This window comes from Bombus flavifrons, chromosome 7, assembly GCF_040668555.2.
Source record: "Bombus flavifrons isolate JBK064 chromosome 7, iyBomFlav1_principal, whole genome shotgun sequence".
Taxonomy (NCBI): domain Eukaryota; kingdom Metazoa; phylum Arthropoda; class Insecta; order Hymenoptera; family Apidae; genus Bombus; species Bombus flavifrons.
In genome coordinates, this window is record NC_138448.1 from 9063985 (window position 1) to 9084475 (window position 20491).

Genomic DNA, 20491 nt, shown 5'->3' on the forward strand with positions numbered 1-20491 from the left:
AATTATTACGATTTAACCGAAATTCGATCATTAAAATATCGTCTCGTTTTTTGTTCTAAAAATATTCTCACGTATTATATAGAAGATAAAAAGCCAAAAGTATAAATATCGTAAAAGTTTGTCAGAAGTTAATGGAATACAATTTTGAAAATATTAACAATATTTCGATATTCGTTACCTAAAGGGCATACTTTTATAATAATTTTCGTAAGGTTTTCGTAAGGAGCATCGAACAGTTGTACCCTTTCTTTCGAGCAAAATCACATAATTACACACGTCCTGACTAATTAAGACGAAATAATTACTTCTTTAAACGTTCACCAATAAGGTTTAATTATCCACTTATTAAGAAATCCTGTCAGGCATACATGGACTCCGGCAAAACAATTTCAGCTGTCAGTTCTACAGCGAACACTACATAATAATATATTTCATCGCTTAACCGAATAAAGGAATCCCCCGTCGATCAAGTTACACACACTTAATTCTAGCACCATTAATCAAGATCAACCAATCCTTTCATTAAGTGTGCGCGAACGTCATTTAATTGTCTACTCATCCAGAAATACTGGCGCGCATGCATTGTCGAGGAAAGCAACCCTGTCCGTCAATCTTGAAATGCCATTTGCATAATGATGCCTTTCATCGACGTCGTTCAATGGAAAAATATGCTTGCGCTCTTTCATTAAATCCGCTTAATGACGTATCAACAGTCGTACGTTTGTTTAATTCGATCATGGGTGCTTCACCCGGACAAGAAACTCATCACTGTTTACAATTACACACTGCACATCAACGATGAAACTATAACGAAAGAGGACTCTTTATTTTTCCTTAATTCCCACTGTGTAATTATCTCTTATCTTCCTTTATAAATCCTATCATCCTTCTAGCGTAGAAAATTCGATGAACATCAGAAAGACCAACGATATTTTTATTCGCCGTGAAAGATTCGATTCTCGTTTGCACAAGCGAATTTCAACGAATTCCAAAAGACTGGTCTCAGACGTGCATGCATACGAGATCAGCAGCTATTCTAATCGGGTGACCGAGGTGTGCACAACAAGCGTATCCCCGTCGATGTTCGTGGAAGGCAAAAGAATCTGGCGTTCCATGTGAAAACTTAGTCTAGAGTCGCAGGAGTCCCGTATGCTCGTCGACGAACGTCGACGAACGACCTTCGAACGTTCACCCATGGAGAAATCCAATGCGGCGCGCATGCATCGCGGAAAAACGTGCGTCACGAGTCACGAGTCACCGGTGCATCGGCATCGCGGCGCGGCGCGGCACGGCACGGCACGGCACGGCGCGTTCGCGTTGTAGGCGAGAGAGCACGCGTGCACGCAATCTCGCGTGCGGTAAGTGCCGCAACGTGCGTAATAAGACACTGCCAGGCAGATCGGGCCGGTGCTCTTGCACAGGGCCGCTTCTGCGGAGTACTATGGGGACAGTCCACGGGTCCACACCGTCTTGCCTCGAGACTCCGAGAGTCCCGTGTGTCAGCATCTCGCACACACGGTACACACACGCAGCAAGGTCGTCCCCGTCGAGGCTCCCATGACTCCCACCACTGCCGCGCCGCTTCAATCATCCTACTTTCCTGGCCGCTGGGCCCCTTTTACTCCCACCGCGTTCTCCGGCCAGACTCCGATACCACTCGAATAGCAAAATTTCTGAATGGACATCCACGGATCTGGTTTTCTCCCTTTTTACTTTTTCCTCTACTCTTCTTTGCTTTCTAGCGAATCTGATCGCTTCGATCCCGATTCGATGACCAGTTTTCTCTTGAAAGTTGGTACTTTGTCAAGAGAAAAAGTTTGGGAAAGAAGAATCGCTGATAGGATGGAATAGAATTCGGTGAATTTAATCGAGTTATTAATTATGAAATGATGAGATTCGATACTGATCGAAGCTTTCCTATGGTGGAGAAAGTACGGAAGTAACGTAGTAAGATAAACGATATAACGTTATTATTTATAAAGTTACATTTCATGTACTATGTAAATTTGGGTTAATAAAAAAAGGCCAGATTTTGGAATCAAATTAATAAAAAATTAAACTTTCTAGGAAGAGATTTTGCTCCTCGATCTATGTCTATCCTAGAACCTAATTCTACAGATATGCACCAAATAGCACGATAACAAAACTTCTAAATTCTTATGTAGAAATCAGTTTCCGGAATATCGTTCAACCCGCGTGTAGCAATGGTACTTTACTTGTCGTCGATGGAGTCAAAACGATTTTTCAAGTGAAATTTTCAACCTGAGAAACAGAGAGGAGTTTGCCAAGTTGTACCAAAGCCAATGAATAGGCCAGATAGTTAAAATTTTAATTAAATTTCTTAGAACGTATAAAGAGAAGAAAATATGATTGCCACACCATTATTCGATACTTCGATTACGTAGATCAAACTTGCATAAACGAAGTGCAAAATTAACTGAAGTATCATCGATCGTTGAATACTTTATTGTATTAATTAATTACTTATTGCATTTTCAAAAAAAATTGTGAAACTACCTTCGTTCTCCTACACTGCACGTATAATAGGATTAGATAAATTTAATCTAAATGGAAACACGTTTAACCATCATTATACGATCACTGAAACTTTTATAAAGTAATATACATATATACATATTCAAGTTTCTGTGGAATTTCAAAGCCAATAGAATTATCAGTTTTGTTGAAAAATTACTTTATCTCACATGCAATGAATTTTGATAACATTGAAAGCCGTTAACATTACATGGAATATTATAACAACTTGCTGCTCAAGAATTTTATCGGAAGTTCTTAAGATAGAGAAGATTATGTAAAGTTTTAATAAGAATTAGATCTCTATGGACACCTTGTACACAGAAATTAAAGTTAATAACTATGTTACATTATATGCTACATTAACAATAAGAGCACAAAGAAGCCCTTTATGTTCTAACGAAAACTTATACTCTATGCCATCAATTACACTGCACCATAATTTTCTGTAAAACTTCCGTTAATATGAAAGACTTAGTAATAGTGTAAAATTACTAAACTAGTGCATATACTGAGCCATCAATTCTCGACATGATTACGTTTTCTAGTCACTTTTATTATGAAAAATGAGTACCAGAATTTATAGTAAAGATAGAAATTATTTTTTAAAACAGATATATATGTATATATACATCTATTTATATTTTTAAAACAGATATATATATGTACATACAACATCTATTTATATTTTTAAAATCACATGTAATACAATTATTTTAATCCTAATAACCTGATAAAATATTTTATGATAGAACGTTTAAATAGGATGAAACAAAATTATTTTGAAGATTTGCTGCTTATTAGATTTTAGTATAACCTTATTTTATTATAAATAATATATCAACTGCATATAAGAACTTGAGGATAAAAAAGTAAAATTTTTCATAAAAAAATATTCGGATATTTTACTAATATTTTATTAAACTGTATTTGCAACTTAAAGAACAAACAACTTAGCAAATTATTATCAATTACTGTAAAATCAAAAGTGTACCGTTTAAAACGAAAAAGATACAATTTTAATTAAAGTTTCGGATTATTTTTAACTGTTTTAATCGTTGTGCTCCTTTGTACAAAGTAGTAGTTTAGTAATAACAGTTTGTTACCAATTTGGTTAACATCAGACACAATTGTTTTCACACGTCTTTAATGACGGCTTTTTACGACACCCGGTACGCAGAAGCTTGATCGATTTCTAATATGTGTGCTCGTAAGTTATAGGCAACGGTATAAGAAACCGCAAAGTGCGGTAAGATGGATGTACTTATATCAGCTACGTGGCAATAAAGTGTAACAATAAATAAGTAAAAAGAGACTGTAATATTTCATCTGCGATCTTATAAATCGAGTACATAATTCTCATTTTCAGAATCATAATTTCATTTTGTCACTTTGAAAAATATTATTAACCATAACATAGATGCTTAATCACCTGAATTACTTCTTTTAATTCTCCATAAGATTTACTGCATTATTTAAATAACTATTATTGGATTTAGATGTTTTATTCAATTCTGTATTTACCATTTTATACCCACAACTTTAAAGTGACAATAAATTTGACAAAAATAATATTATTCGATTGTATTGTACGTATATCTTTAATATATTCTTACGCGAACTCCTTTCGTTTCATATTTTTACTTTTACAAAAAAATTTCTTTTAGAAAGCTTCGAACGATCATGAAAATTAGAAAGTATTATAAATATTTATATATGGAGAAGAATTCTTGCTATAATTACTTGTAATAATCGAAATCAATAAATAATGTATAAAAAAAATAATGTATAATAATTGCTTACATGTAATTATTATATTACTATAAGTATTAATATTATGTTTGTTGAAGATAAAAGTTTATGTTTCTGGAAATGATACCACTTGTTAAAATAACAAAAATTACGTATTGTTGAGCAATTTATGAAACACCAATTAAATCATTAGGAGAGAAAAATTAAAGTTTATGATAATAGTCGACAAAATCATTTTAAAATAATATTGTGTACAACAATTAATGTTTATAGTGTACCAAGTAAATCAGATTAGGTACCTATATTTTAAGTGGTGAGATCAAGTTTAATCTTTTGTTACTTTATATAAGAAGTTCTTATACAATGTGCGTGTACACAATTAATTTTATTTAATGCGTAATTTAATGCAACATTTTGTAGTTAAAATTTCATATATTCCAAGATATTACAATGCAAAATAAAACAGGGATTACGTCAATTAATCATAACTAATCGTGCAAATGTATACAATTTTATAGAATAATTGTTACGTTCAGAAAGCTTATGGCAACCTGCGAATTTCATCGTAATATCTGCTAGAAAAAAGATAGATAGAATGGAAAGTAAAAATTGCCTTCGTTCAAACAATAGGAGAAAGCAGCGAGAGAAAAAAAGAACATTTGCGTAACTGAAATAGTTGAATGGTTCGAGACCAGCCTTTATTCTCAACGATGCTCATCGAGGAGTGTTAAATTACGCGGACATTGTACAAGAACAATGTGCATTCCGTATGTCGGGAATTACTGGAATAATGGCGAATACTCCTTAACGAGGCATAAACGCAACAATGGTCAAGAGATTATAAAATTCATGGCAAAAATGTTCAGAATTTGTAGATTTTTACACGAATTGTACGAAAAGTCGTATAACACGCGTTTAAATTTTAAACAAGACGATGTGTGATGACCAAACCCGTAGTCTTTATTATTTAAAAAATTTCATAATATAAAAGGTAGGGCATGTATAGTAAGTGAATTGGTAGACTAAAAGTGATATTTCACGTTATACAAACACATAAATGAAAGATAAAGAAAAACACATTTCGCATTATTTGCTATAGTAAATTACGATTGTAATTGCTAATATAAACGATAGACTCATGATATTCAAATATAGAGCTTAAGTAATCGCTTATTTCGTATGATCAGTCTGTCTCTTAATAAAAGATTCATATCTATTAAATACAAGATTCATATGGATTTTTCAGATTTACTAACGCCGACGAATAGACGAAAGTCTTTATGTAACACCATAAATAGTAATTTAAATCAAACCTTCAATTTACGATTTATTTTTCGAACGACGCCATACAACACAGAATAGACTTTACACGGAAAAAATTAATTTTAACACCTGCGTATATCGATTAAATATTTTTTATTGCTTTCATATTTTTTACTGCTCATATTTGTTTTATCACACTATAGAAGCATCCTATAGACACCATATGTCAAGCATATGTTCTCACCGCGATCCACGTTCCTTTTTCCCTCTTACAAACTTTACAAAACGCTATTTGACGTCGTTTATTAATCAACAGACGCTTTACTACAATGATCGACATCCATTAGCCGGTGAAAAATCGGCGGTCCGTTCACCTTCGGGCAAAAACTTTGAAAATGCGATTTGCATATATGCAAATACGGGAGTCGGTATAGCTAACTAACTAAGTGTCGGAGCGAATCGCGACTCGCGCGAGCAGGACGAATGCTTACGGCTATGTAAAAATAGTTTTACTAAACGCATCCTGAGTTGCCGCGGTAGCGTCGAAAGAAATTGATTGGTCTTCAGAGCCGGGTGTTCCAGCATGCCCAAGGAATGCAGTTTGTAGCTTCGATGAGGAATGTAGAAAGGAACGTCGGCAATATGGATTATTTTTAACTGTACTTTATCCACGATTCCTCGGTAGATTAGAGATCGAGCGTGAACGATACGAAATTGATGCTGAAAGCCTCGTGAGCAGATCGCTGCCGATCCTCGTATTCATATTTATTACATAGACAAGGCTTAGGCTTCGTTACAGGAATTTATCGGCGAAGTATGAAGTCGTGGCGTTGAAGAAACGGTTTAGCTCGATTGTAAAACGTTTAACGTTTAAGGCGGCAAGCATGATGTTTATTATAATTGGAAGGATCGTTCTTTTATTTTCAACGATAGTTCCTTTATCTTCTACATCTATGAAAATCGAACCTGAACGTTATTGCATACACTTTAACGGCTTCATCTTTCGATTCACTACCACAATTTGTTATTATTTAATCTTATACAGACAGTGTTGGAAGACGAGATGCACATGTGTATGTATTAGCTATATTATCCACAGGTGTATTTTATACTTATAATCATTAACTTGATTTATCACAAGAAGTTCCGTTAACTGATATGCTTAAATTATCAATTCACAAAGGGTATATACCAATTCTGAGATAGCGAATCATTGAAAAGGTAAAATAAAGGAATAACACGTTTCAAGTAAAAATCCACGTTCAAGTATTCTGAAATTATGAAACGGAGGACAACCGATTTTTCCAGATAATGATAAATCATTTGTAAGTGAATTCCGTATGTCGGGAATTGTCAGCTTTTAAATTCGATTACTAATACAGTATAATTCTTTAGTTATATACAAAAGGAAGCTTATAGCAAAGTTGAGGTTTATTAAAGTTGAAGAAGACTTTTGTAACAACTTCTTACATGTGTATTACATATTGCATACGTAATTTATACGAGTATCCCTTTATTCAAAATTGCACATGCTATTCATAAGTAATAATATATCACGATACTGTAACACGTTTTTAAACAACCAAGTACGAAATGTGTAATAAATGTGTATGTAATAATACATTGTTGATTTACTTCTATGTAATGTGATTAATGTGAACCGTTTCCATTTGATAACGCTACACCATGCGATTCATGCATATCGATGAGATAAACGAAAACGATATACAGGGTGGTTGGTAACTGGTGGTACAAGCGGAAAGGGAGTGATTCTACGCGAAAAAAGAAGTCGAAAATATAGAATAAAAAATTTTTTTTTTTTTTTAATTTTTCCATTGAGACAACGATCTACAGTGAGATCCGTTATAACGAGACGTGATAAAGTGCACGCGTACCGAGCGAAAATTCAAAGTCGATTTTCTCGAAAATAAAGTCTCAAACGAAAAATTCTTATTCTATATTTTCGACTTCCTTTTTCGCGTAAAATCACTCCCTTTCCGCTTGTATCACCAGTTACCAACCACCCTGTATACATGTACATCTACATTATCCTTAATAGCATGTCGACAATTTGAGAAACACGCAACTTTTAATTCAATTTCTTTTATTACTCGTACTTACATGTAAATGAAATTCTCTGTTCATAGTATACACACACATGTATGTATTACTTTGTTGGTATAATAACGACAAATTATATCTTTGCGTTAAATTTATGTAAATTTAATATTACTAAATTTTGAACTTCTACGTGAATAAAATAGAAATACTTGACTTAATGAAACGAGGGTAAATAATATAAATGACAAAAATATTTGTCGCTATCAAATTTATTATTTAGCCTACATCGACTAGGAGTTTTAATAATGTACATAGTACAAGTGAAGTATAAATGGTAACGGGAACCCGTATCGATAGAAATTAACGTTCCTTCTACATCAAAGAATTCCAATGGGAAACATTGTGGCGAAAGGAAAATCGAGAAGCAGCTTAGAAGAATAGATAGTACGTTTCCTTGAAACTTGCGAAAGATCAAATCGCGCGATAACTACAGCATGTGCGTTGAACATCTATTCTCGTTTAACACTTACGTACAGTGAAATCAATTACATTCCCTGCTGCGGCGGTGCAGCAAGATTTACCGTGCATGCAGTCTTTGAAGTTGAGAAGCGACGCGAAGAAGTTGCAGCGTAAGAATTTTTATGTCCCGAAAAAAGACAGAATCGGTTGGGTCGCTGTCATGTCCCGCCACACGCACACCACTTTCGATGAAATATGTTCGATTTTGTAAAAATTTTCGTAGAAATTCGTGAGTGGATACCATCCGACTCAGATTTGCATTCAAGTAATTACGAAGAAAATTTACGATCGTGGTGTAAATTAAACTTGAAAAATAAATTATTCAGAAGAAAATGAAGTATAATACAAATGTAAAAAACCAAATAGGTATGCGACTGTTGGTTTATGCTTAAACGAAATTAAATATATGTATCGCTTTATTTACGAATGAAAATGATCATGACAGTATTGCTGGAAAGTAGTGTTTGATTTCGCGCTTCTTCATTGGACAAGTACTTACAAGATTTGTTACAAAAATTATAACAGTCGTTAGCTATAACATTGCTTGAACTGTTTATCAGTGAAATTAGAAAAAGGGTAAGAAAAAGAATTAAGTATACAGGTAAATACATTATCTACGTCTATATTGTATTAATTATAATTAAAAATAAAAACACAATACAGATTGTAATTATTCATTCTTCAAAAATATATGTATGCTATACAACTGATCATATTTATAACAAATATTAATTATTGTGTATTTTACTTAAAACGAAATATTTTAAGATGTTCTTACTTTTGTATCATATTAAAAAGTATCTCGCGATTTTTTAAGATGTTTTGGAAAATCTGCAAATTTTGTAAACGTTGTTGCACTTTGAGAATATATATTAATATAGAAAATCAAGAAAACACGTAAAGAGGATCAGAGTAAGTAAACTGCTAGCTGTGATTCCAAAAAGTAAAAACAAATTCTTTTCTAAAGAATTTCTGTTCACGTTTCTTAACTTTTAAAATGTATCGATTTCAACATTTGCATAAGTACATCTTAAATCAGAAAGTAAATATATATCGGATTGTTTGTTGTTATTTATTTCTGACAGCCGCATAATACGTCATAAATAAACGTATTAATTACGAAGCTATCGCGGAATTTATTCGTTTCACGTGTATACTCAAACAAAAAATTCGTTACGTACGAACTTCAAGATAAACTACTTAAACCTGAAGCAAGAGAAGAGTTCGTTATCAGTCTTGCCACTGCATCGAAGTTGCAACGAAAAAGTTTGACAACGTGAAGTAAAAAATGTAGAGGACACGATACTTGTTTGCACGCACGGTGCGTTTGAGTGGGCGAAGAAGAGCTTTCGTGAAGGGTATGAGGAAGTTGAAGTCAATGACTTCGAAACACGATAAAATTACATGTTGCAAGATCTCTCTCTGCTTTTATTTTCACCTGATTGGTTGTCGAAAAGGTGAGTTATTGAAAAAATGAGAAAATCATGCGTACACAGGATATTTCTGCTTGTATTCATTTATGTTTTATGGCTGTACCTATTTCATATCAACAATGTCTTACACAATATTTTTATTTTCCATGCAGTTTCCAAATACATCTACATATATATATATATATATATAAAGCTGATTACTTATTTTTGTATTTTCTCTTCTTTGATTATTTCCTGTGTTATTTCGTTAAACTTTGAAGCTTATAATTATGAATTTCTAGTACGAAATCAACTTGTAATTTGTTAATAAACTAATAAAGTTAATTTATAATTATAATGTTAACAATATTACATTTAAAAGACTATAAAAAGATTGGTGATTCCAATTTAATTACATACAACTTTTCCTATCCCTCACATTATTTTTATATTCAATTTATACGTTTCTTTTCTATAAGTTTGCAAATTGGCGAATTGCCAAGAACAAGTATTATATTCTTAGCGAACAGTAAAAAGCTTTCCTTTCAACTGCTGTATAAATGCAACTACTTTAAAAAGCTTTTCTATTTCCGTAAATTATTTTGCTTAACGATCGTTGAGCAAAAAAATGAACTGTATCGAAAGTATTCTTTCAGTGGAAATGAGGTATCGAAAACCGTAGCAATCGCCGATTGCACTTAACGGTTAATTCGAAACCGTTTTAACCATCGGTGATCCTACCTAAGTGTAACTGCAACTTGCACGCAAATGGTTGCATGCAACAAGCAATTAAATATACGCACATACATCTGGTTCCACTAAAGAGGATCACGATTCACGGTTCTCTTTTTGAATACAGAACTCAATTACACTCTTCAGTGAAATACAAAGTATCAAAAATGTAAAGGATAATTGAATAATATGCGGAATAAGATGAAGAATCACATATTATCTGTAAAAAGTTCTAAATGAAATAATTTCAACGCTATCTATTTTGTTATGTTTCATCGAAATTTAAGAGCTAAAGAAAAGTAAATAATACTTTCGAAATTAAAAATATGCGAGATCTTTAGGTTTTACAAATGTGTAGATATGCAATTGTTTCAGTGCTACTACGACTGCAATTATTAATTATAAATTATGTCGAATTGTAATGTGTATATTTTAGTATTTAAGAATTAAAAGTTTTTTTAAATTATATGCCACATTGGACTGCCATTTTCACGCTGATTTTTTCAAGCACACATTTCATCACATCTTAACATTAAATAATTAATATTAAGCAAAATTATCCCTCAACAAAACGTACAAAATTGAAATATTTCAGAAATGTTCGATCTTGAAGGCTCGTCTCAAATTACAGATTATCCGACAGTGCTGCTTGAAAACTAAGCCAATGAGAAAGGAAAATGGCTGTCTACGAGACATTCAGACTTGGCAATTACGCAAATCCCAAAATTTATCCTCTTCCCATTTTGAAGCAGCGGAAAACGAGAAGGATTTGAAAGAAAGAAGACCTTTCCAGTGCCGATGTACCGATCCATTGAATTTGCAGGACGTATAGACGTACACACGTGTGTGCACGCTCGTTTCGTATAAATGCGCAAACTTAAGCGTAAATGCACGAGCATGTGCTGGCGTGCATGTACTCGATCGTTTCGCTCGGACCATTCGGAAGAAGAAGAAAGGATGGCGGGGGAAGAAGAGAGGAGGAAGGGAATCGTACATGAAAATTACATACTCGCTGGGACCTGCACTTAAAAGGTCTCGAACGTATAACCGTAGGCAACTAAAAGCTTCGTATACGTCAATGCCAGATTCGTGATATGTATTTCGTAACCCATACAGTCAAGTAGACGACAATTTCTTTTAATTGTAATTGACAGGCGAAAATTGTACAGGCAATGATATTGTCACTGATGTAATATACCTCATAATACGCACATCATGATCAAAATTAATTGTCAACAATTTCGCTTTTACGTTATTATACTATTTAATTAAGAACTTACTCTTTCTTAATAATAACAACAATTCTGTTTTACTTTGTTAATATATACACCCACATAATTATTGATTTTCTCTATTGTCTTCATTGTTAAAGTTTCTGCTACTTTGAATAATATGTATACGAGTATGTATCCACATAGATATTAATACCAGCAATGACTATATCGATGTTGAATAAATACATATCTCTATATCATTTATATATAATGATAGCTTATTCAGATGTAAAGGTGCGTATATAAATTAAACAATAAGATAAACAATGAATAGACAAGGATGAAACATACCTTAGCTGTGGCGAATCTCTTCGAGAACGGTTCTGCCATAATAGGTAGACATCACTTCCCATCTGGTTACCAGTGTTTCCGGTATGTTTCACAAAAACGCTGGTCACGTTAATCGCAAAGAGAATGCACGTTTGACAACTTTTTCTTTACGCATTGTATAACACTGCATCACTTGATCGGTGTTCGAGCTTCTTACACTTTTTCCAGCGATGTTTAAAATTACATCCACTGCTTCACTATACGTCTTTATTCCACACAACACTATTCACACTTATTTTCACCTTTAGTCCACTATTTTCTAATCTACACTATTCCACTAAAAAAAAAAAAACATGGTATTATCTCGCACGAATATTTAAAGATAGTATCGTTTCTCCTGTTTGAAATATTAATCATTTACGCTGTCAATTTCCGCCTTTTAGGTTATGTTGTCAATAGAAAACGCCAAATTCAAATTTATTATACACGAAAAAAGAAATTTCGCTTTTGTCACCAAGAAAACGAAGCTTTAGTCCGATACACTGGTATTTTCGTTTAGTGACGAATTTAAAAACCTAAATTATTAAATAACTATTGAAGTGTAATAAATAAACTGATCCGATCAGGAAAGGAAAGTATTCCGACGAACGTCCGAAACCATACTAAATATGGAAGATAGTACTAAATGTGGAATTGTTAAACTATAATCCGGTAATTTTATTTAATTTTGATTTGATTGTATAATGATCTGTAGGTTAACTCGTAAGTAATTATGTCACAAAATTCTAATGAACGTTTGGAAACTTAAATTTATACGAACAAAATCTACAATTACTTCTAATCGTTATTATAGTTATTACCTCGATAATTGAGATTATACGCGTAATTATGTGGCAAATGAAGTGTGAATATAATGATGCACTAACAATGATTGAAATACGTATATACTTTCCTACCTCACGGCAATGTAGCAACTACACAACGTATCGTGAGGTATTTACGCGTTAGGCAGTCGACAGTAAACTAAATTCGACAACGAGCTTGGGGCGTGAAGATCGCGTATGTTTCCGTTACGTCATTACCTGGAATTTAAACTGTTTACGATTACCTAGAATATAAACACAGAAACGGAGAGAGGAGAAATATGTACAAGTTTCGAAAAACCATTATTTTCTCATATAAGCAGTATTATTTAAGTTACTTGAAAATTACTATTATTATATCTACTTTTAAATATTAAGAATTATTCGCCAAAATATAATATATCTATATACGATATTTAAAGTACAATTAATAGAAATATATATATAAGTGAAGATATAAATGTAAAATTGTACGAGTACGATATTGAAAAGATTATTCTTATAAAATTGAAGCAAATTTTTCATAAGGTTTCAACAAAAATGAAGCCACTGTAATTTAGAGCATGTCGTTAGACGATAAAGAAATTTCAATCCTTTTTTCAAACGTTAGAAACTACCAATTGAGTGCAAACGGTTTAAAACCGAGAATGCTATCGGATCGGTCAAATTGTTCAATTCTAAAAATCGTGTGATCATCACCATGTCTATCTACAACTAGAAATCAGTCTACTAGAGTTATCGCATTTCTAGGTCAGTCGTTAAATCATCGAAATGTCATTTTCATAAGCGAAACTATATTTTCAGGAAAGTGGTATCGATCTCTAACTATTGAAATTTGATCCTGTTCACATTCCTATATTTAACGATAGAAATAGATTTATCTTTCTGAGGGAAAGAAAATCGGAAGGAAAAATGATCGGTACGAGACAAACTTCGAACATTATAGACATACTTATCAATCATACAAATAATTAGGAAATGTCAGGAAGAATCGTTAGAGCTGCACTTACCGGTTTGCGTTTTACGTAATCTTATAAACTCGTTAACAAGCTGCAATAAGTGAAATTCAGACGAACCTACGGCGTTTATGCAAATCAAAGTATCCGGAATTCTCTCACGCTAATATGACCGAACTGGCAAGTCGCGTGATTGATCGAGCGAAGAAACCTGCAGTAGAGACGTCCAAGAGTCGTTTTGCCCACGTACACACCCAAAATCGTATGGCAGGCAAATCGAAACGACCGGCAAAAAGAAAGAATTTCAATGCTCTGTTATCGGCGCGAACATACTGCGGACGTAAAAGATCGCGACTCGTGATTTATGCAGCGCGCGAATGATTTGCGAGCGTGGAAATCCTGCGAGAGGTACAAAATCGTTATCGTTGTTGGGTAACAAGAAAGTCATTCGAATGACAATTTCCATCAAGCCAACACCAACGAGGAACGTAAGAAGCCGAGAGAGCGCGCGTCGCATAGCCACTAGCGGATTACTCACAAAACATTGTCAAGTCACCAACAAACGAGCGATGCAGAAAAACTTGTAGCACAAGATCGAACGCAATGAATCCGATGGTGGTTTGGGGTGTCGGTTGAAGACGGCGCGATCGGAGGCACGAGCCGAACTCTCGCGGCTCGGATCGGTGAACTCCGCGGTGTCCGGGTTATCAGGAACGTAGATCCGACAGACGGAAGGTCGAGAGCGGTTAGACATAACCCGCTAAATCACGTGGTAGCGAAAGAGGAGGTCCGTAAAGGAGCCGAACGTGGGGAAGCCACGACGAAGGCGCGCGACGAACGACTGGGACCGTAGGACCGTAAGAGATCCCATTACTGCGGGGCCTGATGATACGGTGGACGGCAATCGCTAATGGCCAATGGCACGGATAAGAGGAAAGCACAGAGTAGAGCTCGTCGAGAGGTTAGGAAGAAGCTCGCGAGCAGGAAAAAGACGGACTGACGGAACGGACGGAGTTAGCGAGCAAGAAACAACCAGAGGAGCGTGTCCTGGAGAGAGAATGGGCGAGGAGAGAAGCCGGCCTGGAGAGGAGGTGGAGGTGAGTTCGGCAAAGGCCGGTCGGGCACCTGGGCGACACTACCTCCTCACCTCTTCCAACTGCTCTCTCACTCACATGCGGCTCGATGCCCTAACGTAGTTCCTTTCGTTTGTGCGTTGCCTCATGCTCGGATCGAGTGCTTCCTGAATTGCGGAGATGCGTATATCTTAACGCTTTAACCAATAGACCTTACAATTAAACAATATTCCGAACTTTTCTCGTACTTGCTTATTTTATGTAAGATACATATAAATGTTTGCAAATGAAATAATGTGCCTTTCATTTTACAACTATTGGCTGTAGGTATCAATTATCTTCGCCATGATCCGGTAAGCAATTGTGTAAGTAGATAGGTACAGATGATCTGCAGCAGATGATCGAGTTTACGCTTTTATGTTTCGTCTCTTGCACTTGTTCCGTTTATCGTTTGAGAAATTTATATTATAAGGATAAAATCGTTGAATTAGTGAACGAAAGATAACATTTTTCTTCTTCTTAGAAATCACAAATGAAGTATCTACGACTAACAAAGTGATCGTAAATAAATAAATTAAAAATTCACGTATTATCATATTTATTGTACAATTCTTCAATTACATCCCATTATATTTTATAGCGTACCTCCTGATATAAAAATCGTATAGAAAAAATAGAAAAAAAAATCAAATCTTTCTATTGATAAAATACGAAACAATCTACATGAACACGTAAAATAATAGCCGTTTATTGCCTTATTCTCCAATGAAATACAATGTATAGTATGAGGTCGTCTAAATTTGATGAATTATTATTTTCAGAATAAAATTTAACTTGCTATATGTCGAATAATCCCATTATTTCCTATTTTCCATCGATCCTCTCCATATATTCATACGTGTTACATATGTATTAAACGCCAGAATACTATTCTGCAATCGTTTAAGAGGCAAAGAAAAATGAAAAGTGACGATTATTCGGCCGTTTCTGAAATGTTGATATAACGTTTCGTTGGTCTTTGCTCTTCATCCCACCATCGTGGGTCAAGCTCGTTCAGTTCGCGTCGACCATTAAACATAACGAGCCGAGAAGCACCACGCACGATTATCTCCGTAAGCGAGCATGCTAATGTGCCGACGATAACCACCGTGCATTCTCGTGTCCTTCATCGCTTACAACGTTGTACACGTTTATCGCGACCAGCTTCGCAACGAGCCACGTCCATGAAGTTCGGCTGGCAAACTCTGTCGAAAGTCCTTCGGCAATTCTCGTTTCTTCTTTTTCTTCTACTGCCATTACGATTCTGCTACCCTTCAGTTGCTGCGAGTAGCCAGTCAATTAATATTCACCCTAAAGACATCGGTGCTTATTAAATAATAGAACATCTTCTTTGTTTCCGTATTTTTTATAGCTTACTTTCTCGAAAATGATTGTTTCTAGATTTATTTTTGGCAGATAAGCACCAATTATTAGACTACTGTCGTTTTTGTACCACTTATAGGATGTGTGTAGCCGTACCCTGTAATTTGTAGAAATAGCTCTGAGAAACGTTTACCTTCTGAGAATGCCTTCTACACTGTACGACTGTAGTGTTCTATAATAAGCAGTTATTTTAGGTGTAAAATATACCCTTATTATTCATTGTTTATTACCCTATTATTTTGGTTAATAGATTATTAATTATCGATTATTGGGTATTCTTGAGTCAGGAAATTTCAAGTTCCAAGTTTCGTGAAGGAATCATGAAATGCAACAAATGAAGTATTCTGTAAAGTTTTATTCAAAGAAACGCTTAAAAAAGGGGATAGATAACGTGACAAGTTTCTTAACGATGCAGGAAGAAAAATAATACGTTGGTCTAATTATTTTTTATTACTTAGGAGATAAGAGCTTAAGTAATCGAGTAAACAGTTTTAATGTTACAGTTTAATCTTAACATAATTAAGTGTGAAACAATTATTATAAACCATTTTAATTCACTAATATTTAGATTTATTTTATATCATTTTAATATTTCTTTTCCTGTTAAATCTATATAATTCAATTAATTTCACTGCATTCTACAGCGTTTTCGATTTAACAGAATTGTAACTTCAAACTGCTACAAACTGGATTTATAACCCTCGCTTCATTTTCATTGGTTCAGTAACTTTTGGAGTTCGGGAGAACGTTACGGCGAAGACATTCCAAAACTTTGGCTCACACGCTTTTATCCAACGTTCCGTCGATTTTCTCCGTCCATTTTGCCATCGCAAAAAGTTGATTGGTCGGTTGGCGTTGCTAACTCCAAATGGCCAACGAATATGTATAATAACGTAAAACAGTTCACTGATTCCTCGATTATACATTTTGGACGTATCAAATATCATTAAAAATAAGTATAAACGGCAAATATAATCTAATATTTTAATATTTTCGATTTAGAATTTTATACATTCTTTTTAGCATTTTTATTTTAAACTTTATCCTATCTACATAGGATTCCAAAGATTCCAAAAAAGCACTTGCAATACTAATTTTTAGAAAGAATAACTATCTTAAAAGCATTTAATACGTATAATAGGAAATAAGAACTATAATGAACTATATAAAATTGACGACTAACTTTAAAGTATTTAAAACAATTTCCACGTACTCCTCGCGGGATAAGGTCAAGTGTTAGTCGATATTACACTCATTTCCAGTACAGCGAAATAAATACAAAGCAAAATACAAAAGAAAATACAGAAGATAAAATCCTGTGACATAAATTGACATCCACAGATAAGGATCTGCCAGGGATGCTTGTCAAATATCGGAACCGTTCAGCGAAGAAAATCGCATTTTGTCAGGAACGATCTCTTCATCCGGGCAAGGTTGAATCGATCGATTCGAAAGGTCGATGGGATTAAAGTTTCGAAATGTACACGGTTCGTATGCAACTGGAATGGTGAATCCGCCCCTGGCGCCATGGTGTGTGCCTGGAGATGTGCCATGGTGTGTGGTTGTTGGTTGCCGGCCGATGCCCAGTCTCCAGTCTGGCTGCAGCTGCGAACCGGTTATATACTTTCATCTGGCAGTCTTAGCACGGTCCCTAAAAGAGAATCCGATGACTATAGCCAGAGCGCAAACGCGAGGGACAGAGAAGAGAAAGGGAAAAGAGAGGGAGGTTAATACCTGTACGAAGGCACGCTTATGCATTGGAAGAAAGGACGTCGAGCGTCGCGTCGTTTTTTTCATCCGGCCAGCTACTCCTTCTGGTGTACCAACGAGCTCTTTTTGGTAACGTTCATCTTTCACTTTTTGTTTCTCCTTACACACAAGCCTGGTACAAAAGCTCGCGAAACTGGATAAATGGGAAATATGAGGAACGAATTATGGCCACGCTGAACCTCGCCGCGTCGTACGATCGACTAATTGGAGGCGCTTTCGTTGAAACGAGACGTTGATATCGGGGGATGTTTATATCCGATCGAATTGGCAATTTGAGCAAGTCGGGTTACAAAGAAAGCTTGTTGATAAGAAGCGGAGGTTGCAATACACCTTGTGCCTCGTACCTACGTCTTCGAACCGCTCGAAGGAAGAATTCTTAACGCTTTTGTTTCGATATGCGGCAATCATACAGGAAGAAATCTTTTAGCTGTCAGATTAAAGGAAGGGTATTATTGATATCGTATATTTTAAATATTATTGAGATAAGAAGATTTAAGAAAGATAACTCGTCCAGTTCCCTCTCTGTAATGCGACTTAATTATCTTTTAGAAATCATATCAAGTTAGGTACTCGTTTATATGAAAGATTTGTTTTTAATAAATCAAGATCTATCATTATGTTATAACGATTTTAAGATGTCTACTACTGCAATGTTTAATTTCATTTCGTACACATACATATCATTTCTTCATGCGGCAGGATTTTTACATTGATTGATTGGTTACGTTCTAACTTTTAAGTTCATAATATCCTATGAAACGAAATGACATCATCAGCACATTGTTGAATCGTCGTTGAATTCATCAGAAAACGTTATCATATTGTTAATAAAAAATATAACATCCCACTAAAAAAAATTAACTTGACCTTGAAATTTTTCCTATTACCTCATTTGCGAAAAAGCTATTTATGTAACATTATGTACCCTATCACATCAAACAACTTTCGTAAAAGCATTTTTTGATATTTTTAGTTCCTAATGAGGATTTTCATCTGAAACAATACATTATGCACATTTTTTACATTAATAATTATTATTGCATCAATTATAAAATTACCAGGAACAGCCTGTAGGAATTATTGTACTGTATATATTCTACTATAGTAATTATACATTCTACTACAATTTACCAGATGATCGAGTAATTCTGTTTATCTTATGATTATTTCAGCAAATCGTGGATTTTCTTATCCGGAAATCCATCTTCACATATAGCGAATATATAAGGTTTAAGGGTATGTATGTATCCAACTAACCAATTCATTACATGTGTAACTTATTATTTTATTTGTATTCTCTTTGGGAATATCCATGATATTTATTGAAGAACATTTTTTTATCATTTTTCTACAAAAATGTCAGCACCAGCTCTAGGTACACGTTCGATACTACAAAAACCATAATAATAACAAAATGAATCACTGATAAAAGAAATAAATTTATTACAGTAATGACCAATAAGTAATTCGAATTTTCTTGCCAATCATCATCCGAACTTAACATTAATGCGATCGCCAAAGTTTTAATTTTAACAAGCAAGGTCTCATTTTAGCAAACAAGAAACTCTTTAACTTGTTAAGGAAATCATATCGAGCATATTATATCATATCAAGAACGATTTTTTCGTACCTTCCTCAAACTTAAATTGTAATTTGTTAGAAATTTGTCACGAGAAAAGACGTAATTTGATCTAAAATGCCACAACGAACACAGCAGCATCAGAAAACAGATATTTTTTCTGCACTCTATCTTAGTGGAAGTATTACAATCCCCTCTTCTCGATAGAATTCTTCGTGATCTTGATAGAAGGATCGCATGCGAATGAGATGACACTTGAAGTAGCAGGTAGTACATAGTTAGGTACATTTCACCGTGATAAATTATCAAAATGTATTGCATAATGAGAACTAGTGTGGGCTTTGAATTCATTCAATCTCATTTCAATGAAATCCTAGACAGGGTAAAGAAAGACTTTAAAGATCTTTTTCTTTGGGTCATCCTTGACATCTCATTCATATTCCGCCCACGGAAACGAGTTTCTTCTCTAGGTGAATATCATTGAATTTCTCGGATACTTTCTTACGCTTGGCATTCCATATAAGAGTTACCAAGGTCTACGAGTTGGATTTCACGATTGCGAGGATCGCGTTGCTGTCCGCAGATTATCGCAAAAAATCAGATAATAGAAAGGAAGATCCCCGATACGAATACATATGCGATTGGTATTTGAAACGTAATTACACGTCGTTGATACGTAATGATTTCATACATAATGTAAAATTGTTCCACTGTTCGAAATGATTGCTTTCCGCATGGAAGGTTTCATTATGAAATGACCATGTTTAGTACAATGTTATCACTCTTCTGTGGAGAAATGTTTCCACGATTCTAACGGAATACCGTCATAACCAGCTATTCTTTTCTCGGATGCTTTTTAATTGCACATCAACTTGGATGGGAACAGACAAAAAATTATTTCCAATAAACTGAGGAACTAATTTATTGTGTTCATTACTAACAGTAATTTGAAGTACTACAGTTAATTTGAACTTCTCAAGCATGATCACATCCAACAATGTTTGCTGGCG

The 20491-nt window shown here is 34.4% G+C and overlaps 1 protein-coding gene across 2 annotated transcripts in view; it reads right to left on the reverse strand.

Moving 5' to 3' along the window:
• The window catches only part of LOC138181830 (EGFR adapter protein), a 283132-nt gene extending 270279 nt beyond the window's left edge, over positions 1-12853 (reverse strand). The window contains exons 1-2 of one of the 2 annotated variants that reach the window (XM_069117123.1): positions 12679-12853; positions 11840-12393 (exon numbers count right to left, since the gene is read on the reverse strand). In XM_069117123.1, coding sequence (XP_068973224.1) covers positions 11840-11901 — 62 coding nt within the window. In that variant the 5' untranslated portion in view covers positions 11902-12393; positions 12679-12853. Of the gene's footprint in view, positions 1-11839 lie in introns of both variants that reach the window. The other variant, XM_069117124.1, reaches the window with a different exon arrangement.
• Positions 12854-20491: the final 7638 nt, after the last annotated feature.